We start from the raw sequence: 18,341 nt of genomic DNA, 5'->3' as shown, positions 1-18,341 counted from the left end.
AGGGGTATTAAACTGAAGGTGCAGAAAGACCTGGTGGAGGATGAGGAATAAAGAAATAACTCTGTAGGGAGAGAAGATTGGAAGCGTGGGAAGAAAAAATGTCAAAGACCAAAATCACAGTTCATGATGAGATTGAGAAGAGGTGAAGGAAAGAAGGGAGAGGGGTGAGGTTCAATGGAGTAGTATTTTCTCTCATTCCTCCTCTTCCTTCCTATTTTTTCCTTGCACCCCACCTTTCCCCCCTTCTCTAGGGGTTGAGAGTGTTGGGAATTGTCTGGATTGGTATGGGAACTCAGCATTCCAGTTACCTTTATCTCTCACCCCAATTCATGTCAAGTTCTACATGAAAGGCTGTCAGTCATCTTTCAATCTCATTACCAGTCTTACATATTTCCCCTTTTTCCTGCTTGCTGACTTACCAAGAGCACCTAGGGAGTGGACAAATCCACTGAGAGTATAGCAAGACACGGTAATTGGTTTTTATTCTCCCTGTAATGGGACTATTTTCCCTTTGGCAGGTGGCTCACTTACACAGGCTGGTCCTGACCCCACTGTCGGCCCTACAGTCCTTATTCCCAGGACCTCAGAAACTCATCCAGAAGCGCTACGACAAGCTGCTGGACTACAATGGCTACCTGCAGAGGTCGGCAGGTGACGACTCAGACCTGGCCAGGAAGGACTATGAAGCTCTTAACGCCCAGCTTGTCGAGGAGCTCCAGGTGTTCAACCAAGCTGGTCGGCAGGTCCTGCTAAACTGTCTCTACTGTTTCATCACCCTCCTCAGGGATCTGATGCTTATGGCCCTGAAGCTGTATTCCACAGGCATGCCAGTAAGCAGATTCTTTCTCTCTACTTGGGCTGGAAGCAGCTGTTAGAAAGCATGCACCTGTGAAATAAAGCCCAGTTGTTCCTTCCCTTATCCCTGTTCCCACCAAATAGCCTGATTTTTTTTTTACCTTATCTCCCTTCCCTACCTAGCTTCTAAAAGAGAGCTTCCTAGTTCATGTTTGCTGTGCCTCCCATCAGTATTTTGCTTGTAAATCTTTTCCCCAGATAGCAAGGACATTGCCCAACCCAGACACAAAGACACCCACCCACCTACCTGCCTGACACAATCAATATTGTCAGTTAATCTTTTGTATTCTGTTCATGCATGGCAAGTCCTAAATGTTAAATCATAACCATTAAGCTATAGATCCAAAAAGACCATCTCAGTGTAATAAGAGAGGCTGAATGAATGTCACACCATTCTTTGCTAGGCTTTTGCTCTTCCCCCAGAGAGAAGAGCCTGCAATTGGGGAGTGGGGAGAAGTGGGGAGAAAGTACAGTCTATATTGGTTTTTATTTTTTTCTGTTTGGTGGAAATAACTCTCAGTTCTTTATCCCATTAGAAAGGTATGATAGTTTTGGACTTGGAGGAAAGAGGAATCTGAGTTCAAATCCTAGCTCTGACATTTAGCTGGGTGACCAGGGGCAAGTAACTCAAACTCTCTGAGCCTTCATTTCCTTATCTAGTAAAAAAATCTATAAATAACACTCACACTGTCATGGTGGGGGGAGGTAGAGGAGACACAAAGCTTAAATAAGACAGGCTCTCTGTCATCCATTATATGGATCTTCAAGATTATAAGATCTTGGAATTTATTTCCACAATACAAAGAGTAAGACCTCACTATTCTTTAATGACCTTAGTCACTATAAGTCAGTCCATCTTTTCCAGGGAAATGCTGGCATTTCTTACTCACCTGTACTTCTGGTTCCACCCCCCCCCCACCCCAGGAAGCAAAAGACCTAGATTAGAAGTGGAACTCAAAATATTCAGAAAGGGGCTAAAGCTTCACATCCACTGTATTGACTTGAGCATTTCCTAGAAGTTTTCTTTACCTAAAACTAATTTAACTCCAAGTTGCCTTAGTTAATCACATTTGTGGACTTTAGGAAAACTGAATCATTGTATGCTAGCTCTCTTCTATGCAGGGGACAGGTAAAGGGAGGGGGACAGGAAAAAGGAGAGAGGGAGGAAGGAAGGAGGGAAGGAAGGAAGGCAAGCAAAGAAGAAAGGAAGGAAGGGAAGGAAGGAAGGAAGGAAGGAAAGGAAGCAAAGAAGGAAGGAAAGAAAGGAAGCAAGAAAGGAAGGGAGGAAGGAAGGGAAGGAAGGGAGGGAGGAAGGAAGGAAGGAAGGAAGGAAGGAAGGAAGGAAGGAAGGAAGGGAGGGAGGGAGGGAGGAAGGAAGGAAGGAAGGAAGGAAAGGAAGCAAAGGAAGGAAGGAAGGAAGGAAGGAAAGGAAGGAAGGAAGGAAGGAAGGAAAGGAAGGAAAGGAAGGAAGGGAAGGGAGGGAGGGAGGAAGGAAGGGAGGGAAGGGAAGGAGGAAGGAAGGAAGGGAAGGAAGGAAGGAAGGGAAGGAAGGAAGGGAAGGAAGGAAGGAAGGGAAGGAAGGAAGGAAAGGAAGGAAGAAGGGAAGGAAGGGAAAGAAGGAAGGTAGGGAAGGAAGGAAGGAAAGGAAGGGAAGGAAGGAGGGAAGGAAAGAAGGGAAGGAAGGAAGGAAAGGAAGGAAGGGAATGAAGGAAGGAAGGAAGGAAAGGAAGGGAGGGAGAAAGGAAGGAAAAGAAGGAGGGAGGGAGGAAGAAGGAGGGAAGGAAAGAAGAGAAGGAGGAAGAAAGGATGGAAGGAAGGAAAGAAGGATTTATTAAGCACCTACTATGTGCCAGGCACTGCTCTGAGTACTTTACAAGTATTATCTCATTTCATCCTCAGAATAACACTCTAAGATAGGTGTTATTACTATCCCCATTTTACAGCTGAGAAAATTGAGGCAAACAAAGGTTAAGTGACTTGGCCAGAGTCACACAGCTAGCAATTTTCTAAAACTGGATTCGAAGTCAGGTGTTCTTGACTCCAGACTCAGTGCTCCAAGTGAAGGTTAAGAAAGGGTAGGAGTAAAGTCAGTAAGATGTAGTAGGTACAAGAAGACCTGGGTTCAAGTTTTGTTTTGAATACATCCTGGCTATGCAAGTCACTCAACTTTTCAGCGCCTCAGGTAATTCTCTATGACAATACTTTACAGAATAATGGATAATTTACATTGGCACTGAGAGTTTCCTCTCTGGCACTTCTTTACACCAATGAAATCACAGGTCTTGATCCCCCCCCAAAATAGAGGAAGCAGGAGACCATGGTAGTCTAGGATTAAAACCTCCCCAACACCTACTGCTTTATTTTATATTTAAAATTCCCTGCATATTCTTGCCCACCTATAGTACATGCTGGCTAGATGAATGGGCAAGTTCCTTAACCTCTCAGCAACTCTGAGTTCCCTATGGAGGTGCTGACTTTATTAGTAAAGCGAGTTTGCTTCTCTGGGAGTTCCCTCTATCACTGAAAATGCAGATCCCACCCCTACCCTGCCCTACATAGCTGAGCAATTCAGAATCATACAGGAACAAGAAGGACGTAGTTTTGACAAAAGGGGTGAGTGGAATGCTTTATAATGGGGGTTTTATCCTTTGGTTGAGGGATGGGAGGTGAGGGATGGGAGGCATCCACGCACCACCCATTTTCTTGGAGATTTCAGGTATAGAAGGTGGAGGATCATTACTCTCACTGACCTCTAACTGAAATCTAGCATTTCCTTCTATTAGAATGTAGGTAACCATCATTTGGTGCAGGGTCCATAGGCTTCACTAGGCTCTCAAAGGGGTCCATCACACACACACACACACACACACACACACACACACACACACACACAAGCACACACACACACACACACACACACACACACACACACACATTAAGAATTTCTGCTTTATGGGAATTGCTTCTCCTCATCACTTTCTTTGGGTTTAAAAACATTATCCTTGTAGTATTTGCTCACCACAGCCTGCTACAAGCCATTCAGCTGGCATGGACAATGCCACTGTTTATAGCATGTGTTATGCCGATTGCACTTACCAGAGTTCTGGGGCTCTCATTTACTTCCACAGTTATCATTGCTCCCAGCCAGCATCAGTGAAGCTCAAAATCGGGTGATAGAAGAGGTCCATAGCCTGAATTTTGTAAAGGACAACAGTGCTACTTTTATTGAAAGGAAGCTGAGCTTTGAAAAGAAGAAACCTGTGCCCACTTTGGTGAGTTTGGCATGACCAGAGGTGATTACTGTTGACAGGACTTCTCAGAGTTCATGTCTTCTATGAGGCACAAAGTTTTATATACTTTCATAATATGTGTCTGCATGTTGTCTGTCCTATTCGATTGTGAGTTCCTTTAGGCCAGGGACTCTCTTTTGCCTCTTTTTGTGGCCCCAGCACTTAGCACAATGCCTGGCACATAGTAGGTGCTTAATAAAGGCTATAGAATATTAGGGCTGGAAGGGGCCTCAGAAATCATGTCTCTCCATCACTTTCTACCTTACCCCAACCCAACTCCAGGAAGGACTGTACTTACATCATTTCAAGAGAATGATGGTTAACACTTTCTCCCAGATTTCCAGGGAAGATTTACACAATGAAAATTACAGAGTTGTAAGGAATCTCAGAGATCATCTAATCCAAGCTGTACCTGAACAAAAACTCTCCCTCTGTTATATGTGACAAGTAGTTATCCATCCTCGGCTTGAAGATCGACAGTGGGAGGGATCCCATTCAATCATGTAATATTTTTTTTAATTTTGACTTTTAAAAAATGTTTATATATTTTGTTTTCTTATCACCTTTCCCCCAAAATATATCCTTTCCGCCCTACATGTTGTCCCTTACAACAAAGAATAAAAACAAAACAGAGGGGGGAAAGCAATTTAGCAAAACTAAACAACACGTCAACCAAGTCTGACTTTATGGTCCCCCAGCTACAAAAGAGATAGAGAAGAATGCAGTGTTTTTGATAATGCTTTATTATTGCTTTCAAAAAATGCTGCTTTCCCTTTCAAAATGGCTCTCCACATCCCAATCAATAGAACCTTTCTTTGTAACAGCAAAGTGTGGAGTAGCAAAATAATGGCCATGCCTGACAATCTTAGACCTATAATCTATAGATCTACAATAGACCTAAAGTCCAGCACTTCTTGGATGAGAGGTGGAAAGCATCCACCCACTATCCATCTCCTTGCTTTCTCACAAAAATCCAATTCTTTACTCCCTTTTCCCCAGTCGGAGATACCCCGTCAGACCGAAAACCACCGCTCCCAGCTTCTAGCATCCTACAATCTGGAGGCTCTCTACCAAGCAAAGCGCAGGTGTAATGCTACACAGGAACATGACATCGACCTTCTGGAAGGGGACCTGGTGGCTGCCATGGAGCAGAAGGATCCCTTGGGCAGCACAAGCAGGTGGCTGGTTGACACTGGGAGTGAGTATCATGCAGAAGAGCCCCCAAAAAGGACAGTGGAAAAAGAACTAAGTTGCAAATCCTACCTCTGGTGCTTACTCTCTGTGACCTTGAGTAAGTCACTTAAACTGTGTGGGCCTCAGTTTCTTCATTTGTGAAATGAGGGGATTGAATTAGATGGCTTCTGAGGTCCTGTTCCAGTTCTTCATCTATGATTCTTTAAAGCTGAGATGTCCCTCTCTCAGGGCACATATTTGGGGAAGGAGAAGCCCTTTCAAAATGTCCGTCTTTCTTCTCTTTCCTTTCTGTCCAGTTGCAAAAGGCTATGTCTACTCTTCGTTCCTGAAGCCCTACAATCCAGCCAAGGTGCAGCAGGCAGATGGGGAGCACAGGTTCTGTGAGGAGGACTTTGATAACATCAGCCTTTTTGTGTCTTCATGGCCTGCCAGCCACAGCGTCACACAAACTCGGGAAGAGAGCACAAGCGACAGCAGCTCCTCTCTCAACGGCATATGTGGAAAACATGAAGCTGATGGGGCTGACACTGACTCTCTCCAGGATGGGGACGAGCAGGTGAGAATTTGTCCCTTTAAACTGCCAACAGGCTATTTGGAATGTGAAAGCTGTTGCCTCTCACTGACCTTCTGCTACAATCCATCCAGGGTGATTATTGTTGTTGTGTTTGTCTTTCATTTTCGAAGAGGACCATAACATCAGGGAGACGATGACGTGACTTGCGGTTGACTTTGATTTGAGTGAGGGAGGGCTGTGCAAGGTCACCAGCCTCACCTTCTCCTCCAGAGCCATCTGGATTCAGTGACCAGATACTCATCAGGAAGACTGGAGATGACCCAGGATGCAATGGGAGACCCTGGGCCTTTTAGGCTTTAGGTCCTTTTCAGGTTCTCACTCTGAGTGAGGTTAACACCCATTCAGTGAACAGGCCTCTTAAAGAAGTGAGTCAATGGATGATATGGCCTTCCACAAGGAAGGGAGGAAGTGCTACATACTTTACAAGTGTCATTGTATTGTATTGTCATGCTATTATTATCTTCATTCTGCACTTGAGGAAACAGGCAAACAGAGGTTAAGTGCCTTGTGCAGGGTCACATAGCTAATCAATGTCTCAGGCTGGATTTGAACTTAGGTCTTCCTGACCCAGAGCTCTACCTGTTGTACCACCCAGCCACAGTCAAGAAATTTTCTAGGGTTTTGTCATCTTCCGGTTCTCTTGATCTTCTATACTTTGAGTTTTTAAGGTACCACTTATCCTATCCTTTCCCCCCAACACAAGCAGTCTGGTTCTGAACAGACTGCCACCAGAAGCTAGGAATACAACTTAATTCCCATAAGAACAACATCTTTGTTAATAAGAGCCTTGTTAAAGCAGCCTTGAATCTCTTCTAGTATTCTGCCTACTGTAAAAATGAAACTCCCTGACATAAGAGCCAAGAGACTGTGGTCTAAGCCCCGGTGCAAAAGAACAAGTCAGACTCCAGGTGGTGACCTTCTCTTACCTCTTGACAAAAAATTGAATGCAAGACAGATATCCAGATTATGAACTATAAACTTAGACTTAGATTTTAGATCTGGAAGAGACTGGAGACATCATCCTGTATAGCACTTTCCTTCTCCATCACAGAAATCATTGTTGATTGGTCAATAATCAGACGAACTTTGAAGTACAGAGAGGTTAAGGTCACACAGCTAGCAAGTGGCTGATCTGTCTCTCTTCTCTGTCTGGAGACCGCACGCACCACAATGTCTGATTATTGACCAACCAAGGATGATATTTTTTCAATCAAGAAAAACCAATTTTCTTTTATTCCCACCTTTCCCCATCGAAAAAGAAAAGGAAAAAACAAAATCCTTTTTTTATATATGATATATAAACACATATTATATACGTACATATATAACATATATATTACATATATGTTGCATATATATGATAAATGGATGTTAACTTCAGAGGGAAGACATAACTATGCATAGCGAGGCAAAACAAATTCCCTCATTGACCAGACCCCCCCCCCCCAAGTGTGTCTCATTCTGCACCCTGAGTCCATCAGCTTTCTATCGACATGCTTTGGCACGAGTCCTCTGGAACCACTGGTTGGTCATTGCATTAATCAGAGTTCTTAAGTCTTTACAAGTTTGATCAAGCCTGCTTCTTAATTAGCCTGGCTGATTAAAATGCATGGTCTTCGGTTGACTGTCTCTTTTACACCTTCTTTTGTTTTCTTAGTTTTGGTCAGAGATACCGGAAGGCAGTGTTGAATTTTGGAGTAAGCTTACTTTACAGCTATTAAAAGGTGAAGCACGTATTCCTGAGACAATATGAAAATATACATTCCCTTGAGCCCATGGTGCAATTCCAGGAGGGACCATGAGGAGGTCAGGGTTCATTCTATGGGACATCTGTTAAAGCGAGACAGAGATCTGGTTCTGGATGGCAACCCCCGGTCAAAGAGCATGTCCAAACTCTTTCATGTTGAGATCTTTGGGGCAATGAAAATAGCTCCCTACTGAGTAGGCTTGCCAGTATCACAAAGTTTTTCTCCTTTGGTCACAATATGAAACGCATGGTTTACCTTTATCAACAAATAGCTATCCTAGGAGATTTCAGATTTTGAAGGTGGATAAGACAACAACAACAACCACAACCACAACAACTAGCATTATATAGCCCTTTACAGTTTGTAGAGCACTTTCCATACACTTTTTCATCTAATCCCAACAATAGCTCTTTAAAGTAAGTAGGTACTATTATTCACCCCATCTTACAGGTGAGGAAAGTAAGACAAAGAGAGCTTAAGAGATTTTTCTGAGACTCAGATAGCTAGTAAATGTTCGAGAAAGGATTTGAACTCAGGTCCAAGTCTAGAACTTCTGCCTCTGTACCACCTAGCTAGATTAGGTTGATAGCATGCATTACATGTGTGGTCTCATTTGATCCCCATAACAACCCTGTGTGGTAGATGCTAGTATTATCCTTATTTGGCAGTTGGGAAAACAGAAGCTGATAGAGGCTAAGTTGTCCGGGAACATGTAGTTAGTAAGTATCCTTAGGCAAGATTTGAACTTGGGTCTTCCTGACTCCAAGTTCAGCATTCTGTCCAGTACACCGCTTAGCTGGACTAACTGTAACATTTCATTGTTGTTATTGTTCAGTTGTTTCAGTAGTGTCTGACTCTTTGTGACCCCATTTGGGGTTTTCTTGGCAAAAATACTGGATTGGTTTGCCATTTCCTTCTCCAGCTCATTTTACAGATGAGGAAACTGAGGCAAATAGGGTTAAGTGACTTGCCCAGGATCACACAGCTAGTAAGGGTCTGAGGCCAGATAGGAACTCAGGAGGATGAGTCTTCCTAGCTGCCCCTAACTGTAACATTAAAAAGTACTTACTGAGCATCATCTTCACAAAATACTAGTTGTAGTACAGATGTGAAACTAGGCTCTTGAAGGTCATACCATTTGGGCAACCTCTGGTAAGCTCCAAGGTTCTGGCAACAGACTACATTTGCTTAGCCTAGCTAAGTATGGAGAAGCTCATTAAACTATAGGCTGACCACTCAATGAGGATGAATTCTTTTTCTATGTGACCAATGAAATGAAGAAAAATATAAGATGAGCCTCAATCCTGTGTGGCCCTTTTCCACTTCTGAAGGGGCAGCATGTCATCCTAGTGAAAAAGAGAGCAGAATCTGCAAAGAATCACACAATTTTTTACTGTCTGTTAATATTAACTTAGCTATTGGTACTTTGGAGGTACTGTGGTATAGTGGAGAGAAGCTAGCCTTGAGTCAGGAAGGCCTGGGTCTAAGTCCTATTCCTTGTAAATACTGCCTACATGACCCAAGGGCAGGAGTTATAACCTTTCAATATTCTAGGAAACTCCCTAAGACTACAGAGAAGGAGTTGACTTGCTTTGGTAGGAGTTCTCTCATCTTAGTATTTTACATATATGTATATGTATATATATATATATATATACACACACATACATACATACACACATATATATACACACATACACATATATACACACATACACAAATATATATAGACACACATATACATACACATACATATATGTATATGTATATGTATATGGGGGAGAGAGACAGAGAAAGAGAAACAGAGGGAGGAGGGAGAGGAGAGACAGACAGAGAGGACAGAGACAGAGAGAGACAGACAGTCAGAGAAAGAGAGAGTGTGTAAATGAAAGGAAACCTCAGAGGGAAGGGATCAAATTGTTCAGTGGCCAAGAAACAAATATACCACTGGAGTAACTGAATTGTATCAGTCATGACACTCTTTTTATAAAGGAAACTATAATACCAAAGAAAGTCACAGTTAAATGGAAGTATAGCTCACAGTTTCTCTGTGGAGAGTAAAAAAAAAGGAGATGGTAGAATTGGTTTGGTCATGCATTCCAAGAAATAAAGAAACATAATTTCATGGGACATTTGTTCACCTTATATTTCAGTGCTCATGATAACTATTTGCAAAACTATCACCATGAAAATGATCATAGCCTATGTATGCATCCACATTTATTGAGAGGATGAGGAGGTTGGAAAATTCCATGGAGAAACTTGAAAAAACTCTTCAAATTAAATCCATTCGATGACTTTAATGCAACGGCAGCTATAGAGGAAGATCGGGGGGTAGGGTGGGGAACGCACTGGAAGACATACTTCAAGAATAAAAAATGAGAGTTCAAAGTCTAGAAAAGCCTCAATCTATGTTTCATGAATGGGCAGCTAGGTGGTACAGTGGATAGAGAGTACAGGGCCTAGAGCCAGAAAAACCTGAGTTCAAATTTGGTATCAGATACTTATTAGCTGTGTGACCCTGGGCAAGTCACTTCACCCTGTTTGCTTCGCTTTCCTCGTCTGTAAAATGAGCTGGAGAAGGAAATGGCAAATCACTCCAGTATCTTTGCCAAGAAAATCCTAAATGGGGTCATGGAGAGTCAGAGATAACCAGAACGACTGAACTACCGCAAAATGTATCATTATCCGTTAAAAGATTTGAGAGATTCTAGAGTTGGGGAGCACAGATAACAAAACAAAAAATCAAAGTAATTATATTCTAATTGACAGGAACTGATTCCACTAGACCATGAGCTCCTTAAGAACAAGGACTGTTTTTGCCTGTCTTTCTATTACTAGTGCTTAGAACTGTGCCTGGCACATAGTATAATAATGCTTAATAAATGCTTAATGACTTGACATGTTAACTCATTATTAATGACAGAGTCATTCTCAGACACTAGGAGATCACCTTGCTGCCACTGATAAATTTGAGATATCTGACCCAGATTCACTACATGCTGAGGAAACAGGGTTCAGTAGATGTGATTGCTGAATCACTCACTGGAAGTGGTATTTTAAGATTGTGTAAAATAGAAAAGTTTCCTCAAGACATAAGAAAGATAAATGTTTTCCTGGTAGACTAAAAACGGAAAAGAATAGAGTCTAAGAACCACAGGCCAATGGGCTGGACTTTCTAGAATGGATCATAAAATATATGGATAATGGACATATGTAAAAGGAAGCAGCAATTAGAAAGAGCTGGAATGTCAGATCATGTTTGTTTTCATGCCGCCATCTTGGCTCTACCCCCACAGATCGTGTTTGTTATAGTTGTGGTTGTTCAGTTGTTTCAGTCATGTCCAACTCTTCATGACCCCATTTGGAGCTTTCTTGGCAAAGATACTGGAGTGGGTTGCCATTCCTTCTCCTTCTCATTTTACAGATGAAGAAACTGAGGCAAACAGAGTCAAGTGACTTGACCATAGGTCACATTGGTCTTGACTTGACCATAGGACCATTGGTCACGTAGGTATTAAGTGTCTCAGGCCAGATTTGAACTCAGGTCTTTCTGACTGTAGGCCCAGCACTTTATCCATTGAGTCACCTAGGTGCCCATAGAGTTAATAAATTAGTAGGTTAAGGAAATGTTGTCAATATAGTTTACTTTGATTTTTGTAATGCTTTCGATGAGGTATTTCATATTGTTCTTGTGGATATTCTAGTTATATAAATTAGCAAGTAGCTGAATGGCCAAACTCAAAGAGTCTATGGTACATGAAAACTGGTTGAAGAAACTTGGGATGCTTAGCCTAGAGAAGGGGACTTGTACCCACAGAGCATACAAGATGGTTGTCTTGGAGTATCTGAAGGACTATCATGTGAAGAAGGGACTAGGCTTGTTCTTTTTGGCTTCAGAGGACAGAGCTACCAGAAATGGGTGGAAAGTGCAAAGGCTAATTTGTATAGACCTTTGCAATTTCCAAAGGGTATTCCCTAGGAAATAGGGAATACAAATATGATTCTCCCATGGGAAGCTTGAGTAACTTAGCCATTGTCACAACGCAGCTGATGTGTCAGAATTGAAAGTCTAATGCTCCTTCCACAATGTCTCCTTGGCTCACTGGCTCCACTAATGAGATAATGAAAGATGCTGTTCTTTTAAAGTCATTCCCACCTAGCCCTCTACCTCCCCCATTACCCATGACACAGACAAACAAGCTTTCATATTGAGGTATCCCTGTCTCAGGAGCAGAACTGAGACAAATGACCACACCTGTGGACAGTTTCCACCATTCCCAGACCGGGGGAGGCATACACACACCCACCAGGGAGATAGAAGGACAGAATGCGAGATAGTTGAGAAAAGGAGGTCCCTCTCAAGAAGTCACAGAGCTTCATTCTATTCCAAGATCCTTCAACTCAGTAGTAACAGACAGTATATATTAAGGATCATGTCCTAAGTGATGAGAATACAAAGATGGAAATGAATCAGTTGCTGCTAGAGCAACATTTTATTGAGTTATATAATATTTGAACAGATAAATACATTTTGAGCGGAGAGAACACTGAGCAATAAAGGATCATAGGTTTATAGGCTCATAGATTTAGAGCCAGAAGAGACCTTGTGAGATTTATCTATAACAAGTCCAACCTTTCAGAGTCTAGAGCAGGGGTAGGGAACCTGCGATCTTGAGGCCACATGTGGCCCTCTAGGTCTTCAAGTGCAGTCCTTTGACTGAATCCAAACTTCAAAGAACAAATCCCCTTCATTAAAGAATTAGTTCTGTAAAACTTGGCGCCACCACCAACAACAATAACAACAATGAAGATTTTATTTCCACTAAGCCTAAATTTGCTTCTTTGTAACTTTCATTTATTCCTCCCAGTTCTGTCTGCTGGGCTGAGTAGAACAAGTCCCACCATGTGTCAGCTCTCCAAAAACTTGAAGACAGTTATAATGTTTTCCCTAAGTCTTCTCTTTCCCAGTCCCATTTCCTTCAATTGATTCTCATCTGGCAGAAGTTTGAAGGTTGTCACCATCCTTACTGCCCTCTTCTGGTTGCTTTCCTACTTATCAATGTTATTAATAAATGTGGCCTCTAGAATTGAACACAAAACTCCAAGTATAATCTGACCAGAAAAGAGTACAGAGGGAATACTGACTCTGTAGTCCTGAGTCTCGCTAAATCCAGTGTAATATTGTATTGCCGTATCATGTGGTCACCGTGTCACTGTTGACATATACTGAGCTTAAAGCCCATTGAAACTTCATGATTCTTTTCAGATACATCTATCTTAGACTTCTGAACTTGATTTTTATTTTTAACAAAAAATAGAAATACTTATCACTGTAAGGTTCCATCGTGTTCAAACTGGTCCAGTGTTCCATCCTGTCAAGGTATATTTGAATCTTGACCATCATTCTGCATATTAGCTATCTCTCTTATCTATCAATCAGATAGATTCCATCCATTTCTCTAATCTATTCACTTTTAAATATGTTATATAGCACAGGGCAAGTTCAGAATTCTGTGATACTAAACCGGTGACATCCTTCCACTGCATAATTAATGACTATTTTTTTGGATCTGGGTATGCAACCAATTGCAGATTTGTTTGCTTAGTTTCCTTCTATATTTTCCGCAAGAATAGTGTGAGAGATTTATCAAGCATTTTGTTAAAACCTAGGTAAATTATAGTAGATATCCTTGATTTTCCAGTCTGGTAACCCTGTCAAAAAGATGAGGTGAGTATGGCATGATGGGCTTTTATGCAGTCATGCTGGCTCTTTGTGATCAGCTTTCCTTTCTAGATAGTCACTAAGCATCCTTTCAATAATATGTTCTAGAATTTTGTCAAGAATCAAAATCAGATCACTGCCTTATGGCATGTCTCCTCTATTCTCCTCCTCTTATTGAATATCAGTACATTTGCCCTTCTGCACTCCTGCAGCATCTCTCTCATTTTTCATGATCTTTCAAAGATCACTGACCCAGGATCAGCACATGCAATTGTCAATTCTCTCAATATGTAAGGATATGATTTATCTGAGCTTGGCAACTTGAATTCCTCCAAAGGCATCTAAGTATTCTCTTACTATGTCCTCACTTACCCTGGATATCAACTTGCCATTAGTCTTTTTAAAAATTTTATTTTTTCTAGTCCAAAGAAACAATTCTATTGAGGACAAAAAAGGGGGAGGCTGATGGGAATGCACAGCAAACTAATCCATCAGCTTAGATGTTTAAAAGATGTGTAGAGAAGACGCAAGTCAGGTCATGTAACAGGGATAAATACAAAAGCTTGATAAAGTCCTGGAAGTCTCATATCAGGAGTGTTAAACCTCAGAATGAACTAAGGTTGGCAAATAAAGACAACCCCAAATAATTTTTAAAGTTATATTGGGAAGAGATAAAAAACAAAAAGGAAAAGGACCTATAAATATAAAAATATTGATAGCCCCTCTTTTCTGAGGGCGAGGAATTAGAAATGGAGGGGATGCCCATCAATTGGGGAATGGCTGAACAAGTAGTGGTATATGATTATAAAGGAATACTATTGTAGTATAAGAAATGATGAGGAGGATGCTCTCAGAAGAACTTGGAAAGATTTTCATGGGCTGATGCAAAGTGAAATGCATTGTGTACAAAGTAACAGCAATATTGCAAGATGATCAGCTGTGAATGACTTAGTTATTCTCAGCAGTACAGTGATCCAAGACAACCCTGAAGGACTTATGATGGAAAACGCTATCCATCCCCAGAGAAAGAAGTGATGGTGTCTAAATACAGATTGAAGCATACTTTTTTTACTTTTTCTTGAGTTTTTTGTCTACATTTTCTTTCACAACATGACTATTATGGATATGTTTTGCATAACTACACATGTATAACCTGTATTGAACTGCTTGCCTTCTTAATGAGGTGAGTGCGGAAGGAGGAAGGGAGAAAATTTGGAACTCAAAGTTATAAAAATGAATGTTAAAATTGTTTTTACATGTAACTGGGGGGAAACAAAATACTAATTTTTTTAAAAAGTTTCATTGGGGAAAGGAGGAGGATAAAAGAAGGGATGAAACCCTTGCTCAGAGTGGATGGGATATTGTTTCTGACATCAGGGAAAAGGCAAAGCCCCTCAATCCTCACTCAGTTGCTTCTGTTTTGAACTATGGCAAGCTTTTGAGTCCATCCTCTGTTAAGTCCATAATTTTAAAATTATTCTTTAAAAAGAAAATCTAAGTTGGTTTGTGAACTCCCTGTGCATTTACCTTTGTCTCTGTAAGCAACTCCTCTTTTCTTTTCCATTGGAGTTGTTTCTCTTTGTGTCTTCAGAGCTTGCCCTATAGATTTTAGCTCATGGGATCTTACTGAAGCTTTCTTTGTCACCTTTGACATTTGTTCTCCCCAAAGCTAGAATCAAAAGTCCAATTCTTGAGCATGTACCCCAAGAAAAGTCAAAGACAAAAGCAAAGGTCCAATTCTTGAGTGTGCACTCCAAGAAAAGTCAGACAGAAGCTAAGGTCCAATTCTTGAACGTGTACCCCAAGAAAAGTCAAAGACAGAAGCAAAGGTCCAGAACATACCCAAAATATTAATGGCAGCACCATGTGGTGGTAAAGAGCTAGAAACAAAAGTAGGTGCCCATCTATGGGGACATAACTGAAGAACTAATGGTATATAACTGTAATGAAATACAGTAAGAAGTAACAAAAATGAGAAAAGCAGAGAAATCTGGGAAGGTTCTGTATGACCTGATATATAGTAAAATAAGCAGATTAAAGAGAACATAAACACCATGACAACAAGAGTATAAATGTAAAGCACTCTAAAGGGAAGCCAAACTGAGCAATGGAAAAATGAGTCAAGTACTACAGAACAGAAGGTATCATTGTTGGAGGTGGGGGTGGCGGGAGGGGGCTTCCTGTTATAAAAGTTTGTACACATTAGCAACTAGGTGGTACAGAGGGGAAGAGCCCAAGCATTGGGCTTGGAATCAGGAAGACCTGAGTTCAAATGCTACATCAGACATTTACCAGTGGCGTAACCCTGGGCAAGTTACCTCCTTATCTTGCCTCAATTTTCTCAAAGGTAAAAAAGGGATCATGATAGCACTTTCTTTACAAACTTGTTTTGAAGATCAAATGAGGTAATATATAGTGCTTTACAAACTTTAAAGTGCTATATAAAGACCAGTTATTATTATTGTCAGTTGAAGTTTTATTTCTTTTTCCTTTGTCACAAAGGAAAGTTCAATCTGGAAAAAGGGGATATTGAAATAAGTGATGCTATTTAAATGGCAGCAGTAAAATTTATTTTTCAGAAAAGAATAGGCAGCATCAAGCGGCATTGCTAAAGCTTAGGAAGTTTTCCCATTTTGCCTGTTTCACACGAGAGGTTTTTAGATTCTGCTTTTCAAAATGTCTTTTGTTTTCCTGTCTAGATATTCTATGCGGTTCATGCATTTCAAGCCCGAAGCGAACATGAGCTCAGCCTCCAGGAATACCAGCGGGTTCACATTCTTCGATTTTGTGATCTGAGTGGTAATAAGGAATGGTGGCTAGCTGAAGCTCAAGGAGAGAAGGGATACGTGCCCGCCAACTACCTGGGAAAGATGACATATGCTTAGAAAGGCAGGCTCTTGGAGAATTGTTTTAGTTTTCTGTCCAATCAAGCGATCGACTACCTCTTACATATCTGACATGAAGTTACCAGGACAAGAAGGTATATCAAACACCAAAGAAATAATCATCCCGCTACTAAGACTGGTGCCTTGCCAGTGACTAAGGAGATACTGGCAAGATCAGCTCAGAAGTGCATCTTGAGGCATATCTGTGTTGAAGTAAATACTAAGTCAAAATTTAATGTAAAAAAATTGATGTACCCACCAACTCTTTGTATTCCACTTCTTCAGGAACTTTTTTTTTAACCAAACAGACTTTATAGGAATAATCTTAAGAAAGGAGCACTATGTCCTGTTGTAATTTTTAAAGGCTGAATCTACATGAGGTTAGCTTTTCCCCAAACTGATTTATTTCTAGATTTCTAGCTGTAAAGGGGCCTAGAGAGCATATAGTGCCATCTTCCTCATTTTACAGATGAGGAAACTGAGACCCAGAGAAATGAAGTAATTTGTTCAAGATTATAGATGTTCTAAATTCCAGTCAAGATTTGTGACTGGGTCTACTGCACCACATTGTTCCACCCAAAACCCAAAACATCTCCTCAGGGTTATTGGTCATAGTCAGGGCATTAAAAAAAATTAAGGTAAAATAGACCGGTCAACAGTCAATCAAAATTAACAGTGGAAAAGCTTTGGGGGAAAAAATGAAAAATTAAAACACTGCTGCCCATACAAAGCAAGTGTAGTCAATGGATCCTTGATGTCTTGTGAATTACCATACCTAGTGAGAAAGAACCAACATTTACTCTAAATCCCTTTTTTCAGGATATATGTGTACAGTTATATGTACACATGCAAACACACACATACTTTTTTTTTTCAAAATAAAATGCTATTAGGGATCAACCTTTCATAATATGAACTCAGAAAAAGTAGTAGTTCTTAAGCTAATTTAATTAAACAATTTTTTTCTAATTACTTTGTAAAAGTGTTTTCATCATATTCTTTCCTATAAATATTTAGAAAACATGATGGCTTTAAAACTTTAAACTTAAAAAACTGATGAAACCTCAGTGAAAAACAGTAGAGAATTTGGAAAAATTTAAATGAGAAAGAAAGATATGTTGCCTGAACTGAACGAAGCCTTAAATGTCATTATTTGCCCATTTGTTCTTGTATGTGGTTGGCTTTGAGGGTTGTTTTTACTGTAAACAAACATCCTTAGTCATTGGATCTTATCCAGTACAGTGGAAAGAACTTTGGCTCTGGAGTCAGAGGATGTGAGTTCGAATATTACCTCTCTAGCTTACTTCCTGTATGAACGTGGGGGAGTCACTTAACTTCCCTAGGCCTCTGTTTCCTCATGCATAAGATGAAGAAGTTAGTTTAAATCACTTCTAGCTCTAGGTCAAATGATAAATCACATGACAAATCATAATGATGTGATCATATGACATATGATAATATGATAATCATATAATAAATAGGTCTGTTCTTTGGGATTTCATCCCTATTTGATCAAGGTACTTCATAGAAGTACTAATGTAGGCTTTTGGAAAATACATGATTTCGAAATCAGTTTAAATTTGGCCATTTATTTGATGCTTTTGTTTGACATATTATAAGAAGTTTCATTGGCACCAAAAATTTACTAACTGAATGTTAATTTTCAACATTAGGATGATGCTAGCTCAAAAAATTTTAGTGAGGTTCAATGGGACTACAAAATCTACTTTATCACACATATACTTACATGTCTCAAGGAGCTGTAATTTTGTCAACATGGGTCCTCGTTCCATTGACCCAAAACAGACCTCTGAGAGCAGCTGTAATTGTAAAATTCATCTTCCTGCAACCAGCCTGGCCCTGAGTCTTTTTGAACTCAGTTATACTGGCCTTCAGATGACAAATATATCTGGAATCTTTCAAGCTTGGTATGACTTGCTCGAACTTGTGCACTATGAGCATGGCCTTTGAGAAGTCTGGGTCATTCGTGACACAATAAGGCATCAGGGGCTAATTTTACTGGAGGTGCAATTGTAAGGATCCACAAAGGAAAATGAAAAAAAAAGTGCT

General features: G+C 40.6%; 1 protein-coding gene across 1 annotated transcript in view; it reads left to right on the top strand.

Moving 5' to 3' along the window:
* The window catches only part of ARHGEF38 (Rho guanine nucleotide exchange factor 38), a 136,260-nt gene extending 118,320 nt beyond the window's left edge, over window positions 1–17,940 (top strand). The window contains exons 10-14 of the mRNA XM_036764914.1: window positions 519–830; window positions 3,984–4,127; window positions 5,145–5,343; window positions 5,636–5,895; window positions 16,086–17,940. Coding sequence (XP_036620809.1) covers window positions 519–830; window positions 3,984–4,127; window positions 5,145–5,343; window positions 5,636–5,895; window positions 16,086–16,271 — 1,101 coding nt within the window. The 3' untranslated portion in view covers window positions 16,272–17,940. The remainder of the gene's footprint in view (window positions 1–518; window positions 831–3,983; window positions 4,128–5,144; window positions 5,344–5,635; window positions 5,896–16,085) is intronic.
* The last annotated feature ends 401 nt before the right edge of the window (window positions 17,941–18,341 follow it).

Source organism: Trichosurus vulpecula, chromosome 6 (genome assembly GCF_011100635.1).
Source record: "Trichosurus vulpecula isolate mTriVul1 chromosome 6, mTriVul1.pri, whole genome shotgun sequence".
In the NCBI taxonomy this organism is placed as follows: Eukaryota; Metazoa; Chordata; class Mammalia; order Diprotodontia; family Phalangeridae; genus Trichosurus; species Trichosurus vulpecula.
The sequence above is the reverse complement of the archived record's forward strand: the minus strand, read 5'-3'. Positions and strand labels throughout refer to the sequence as shown.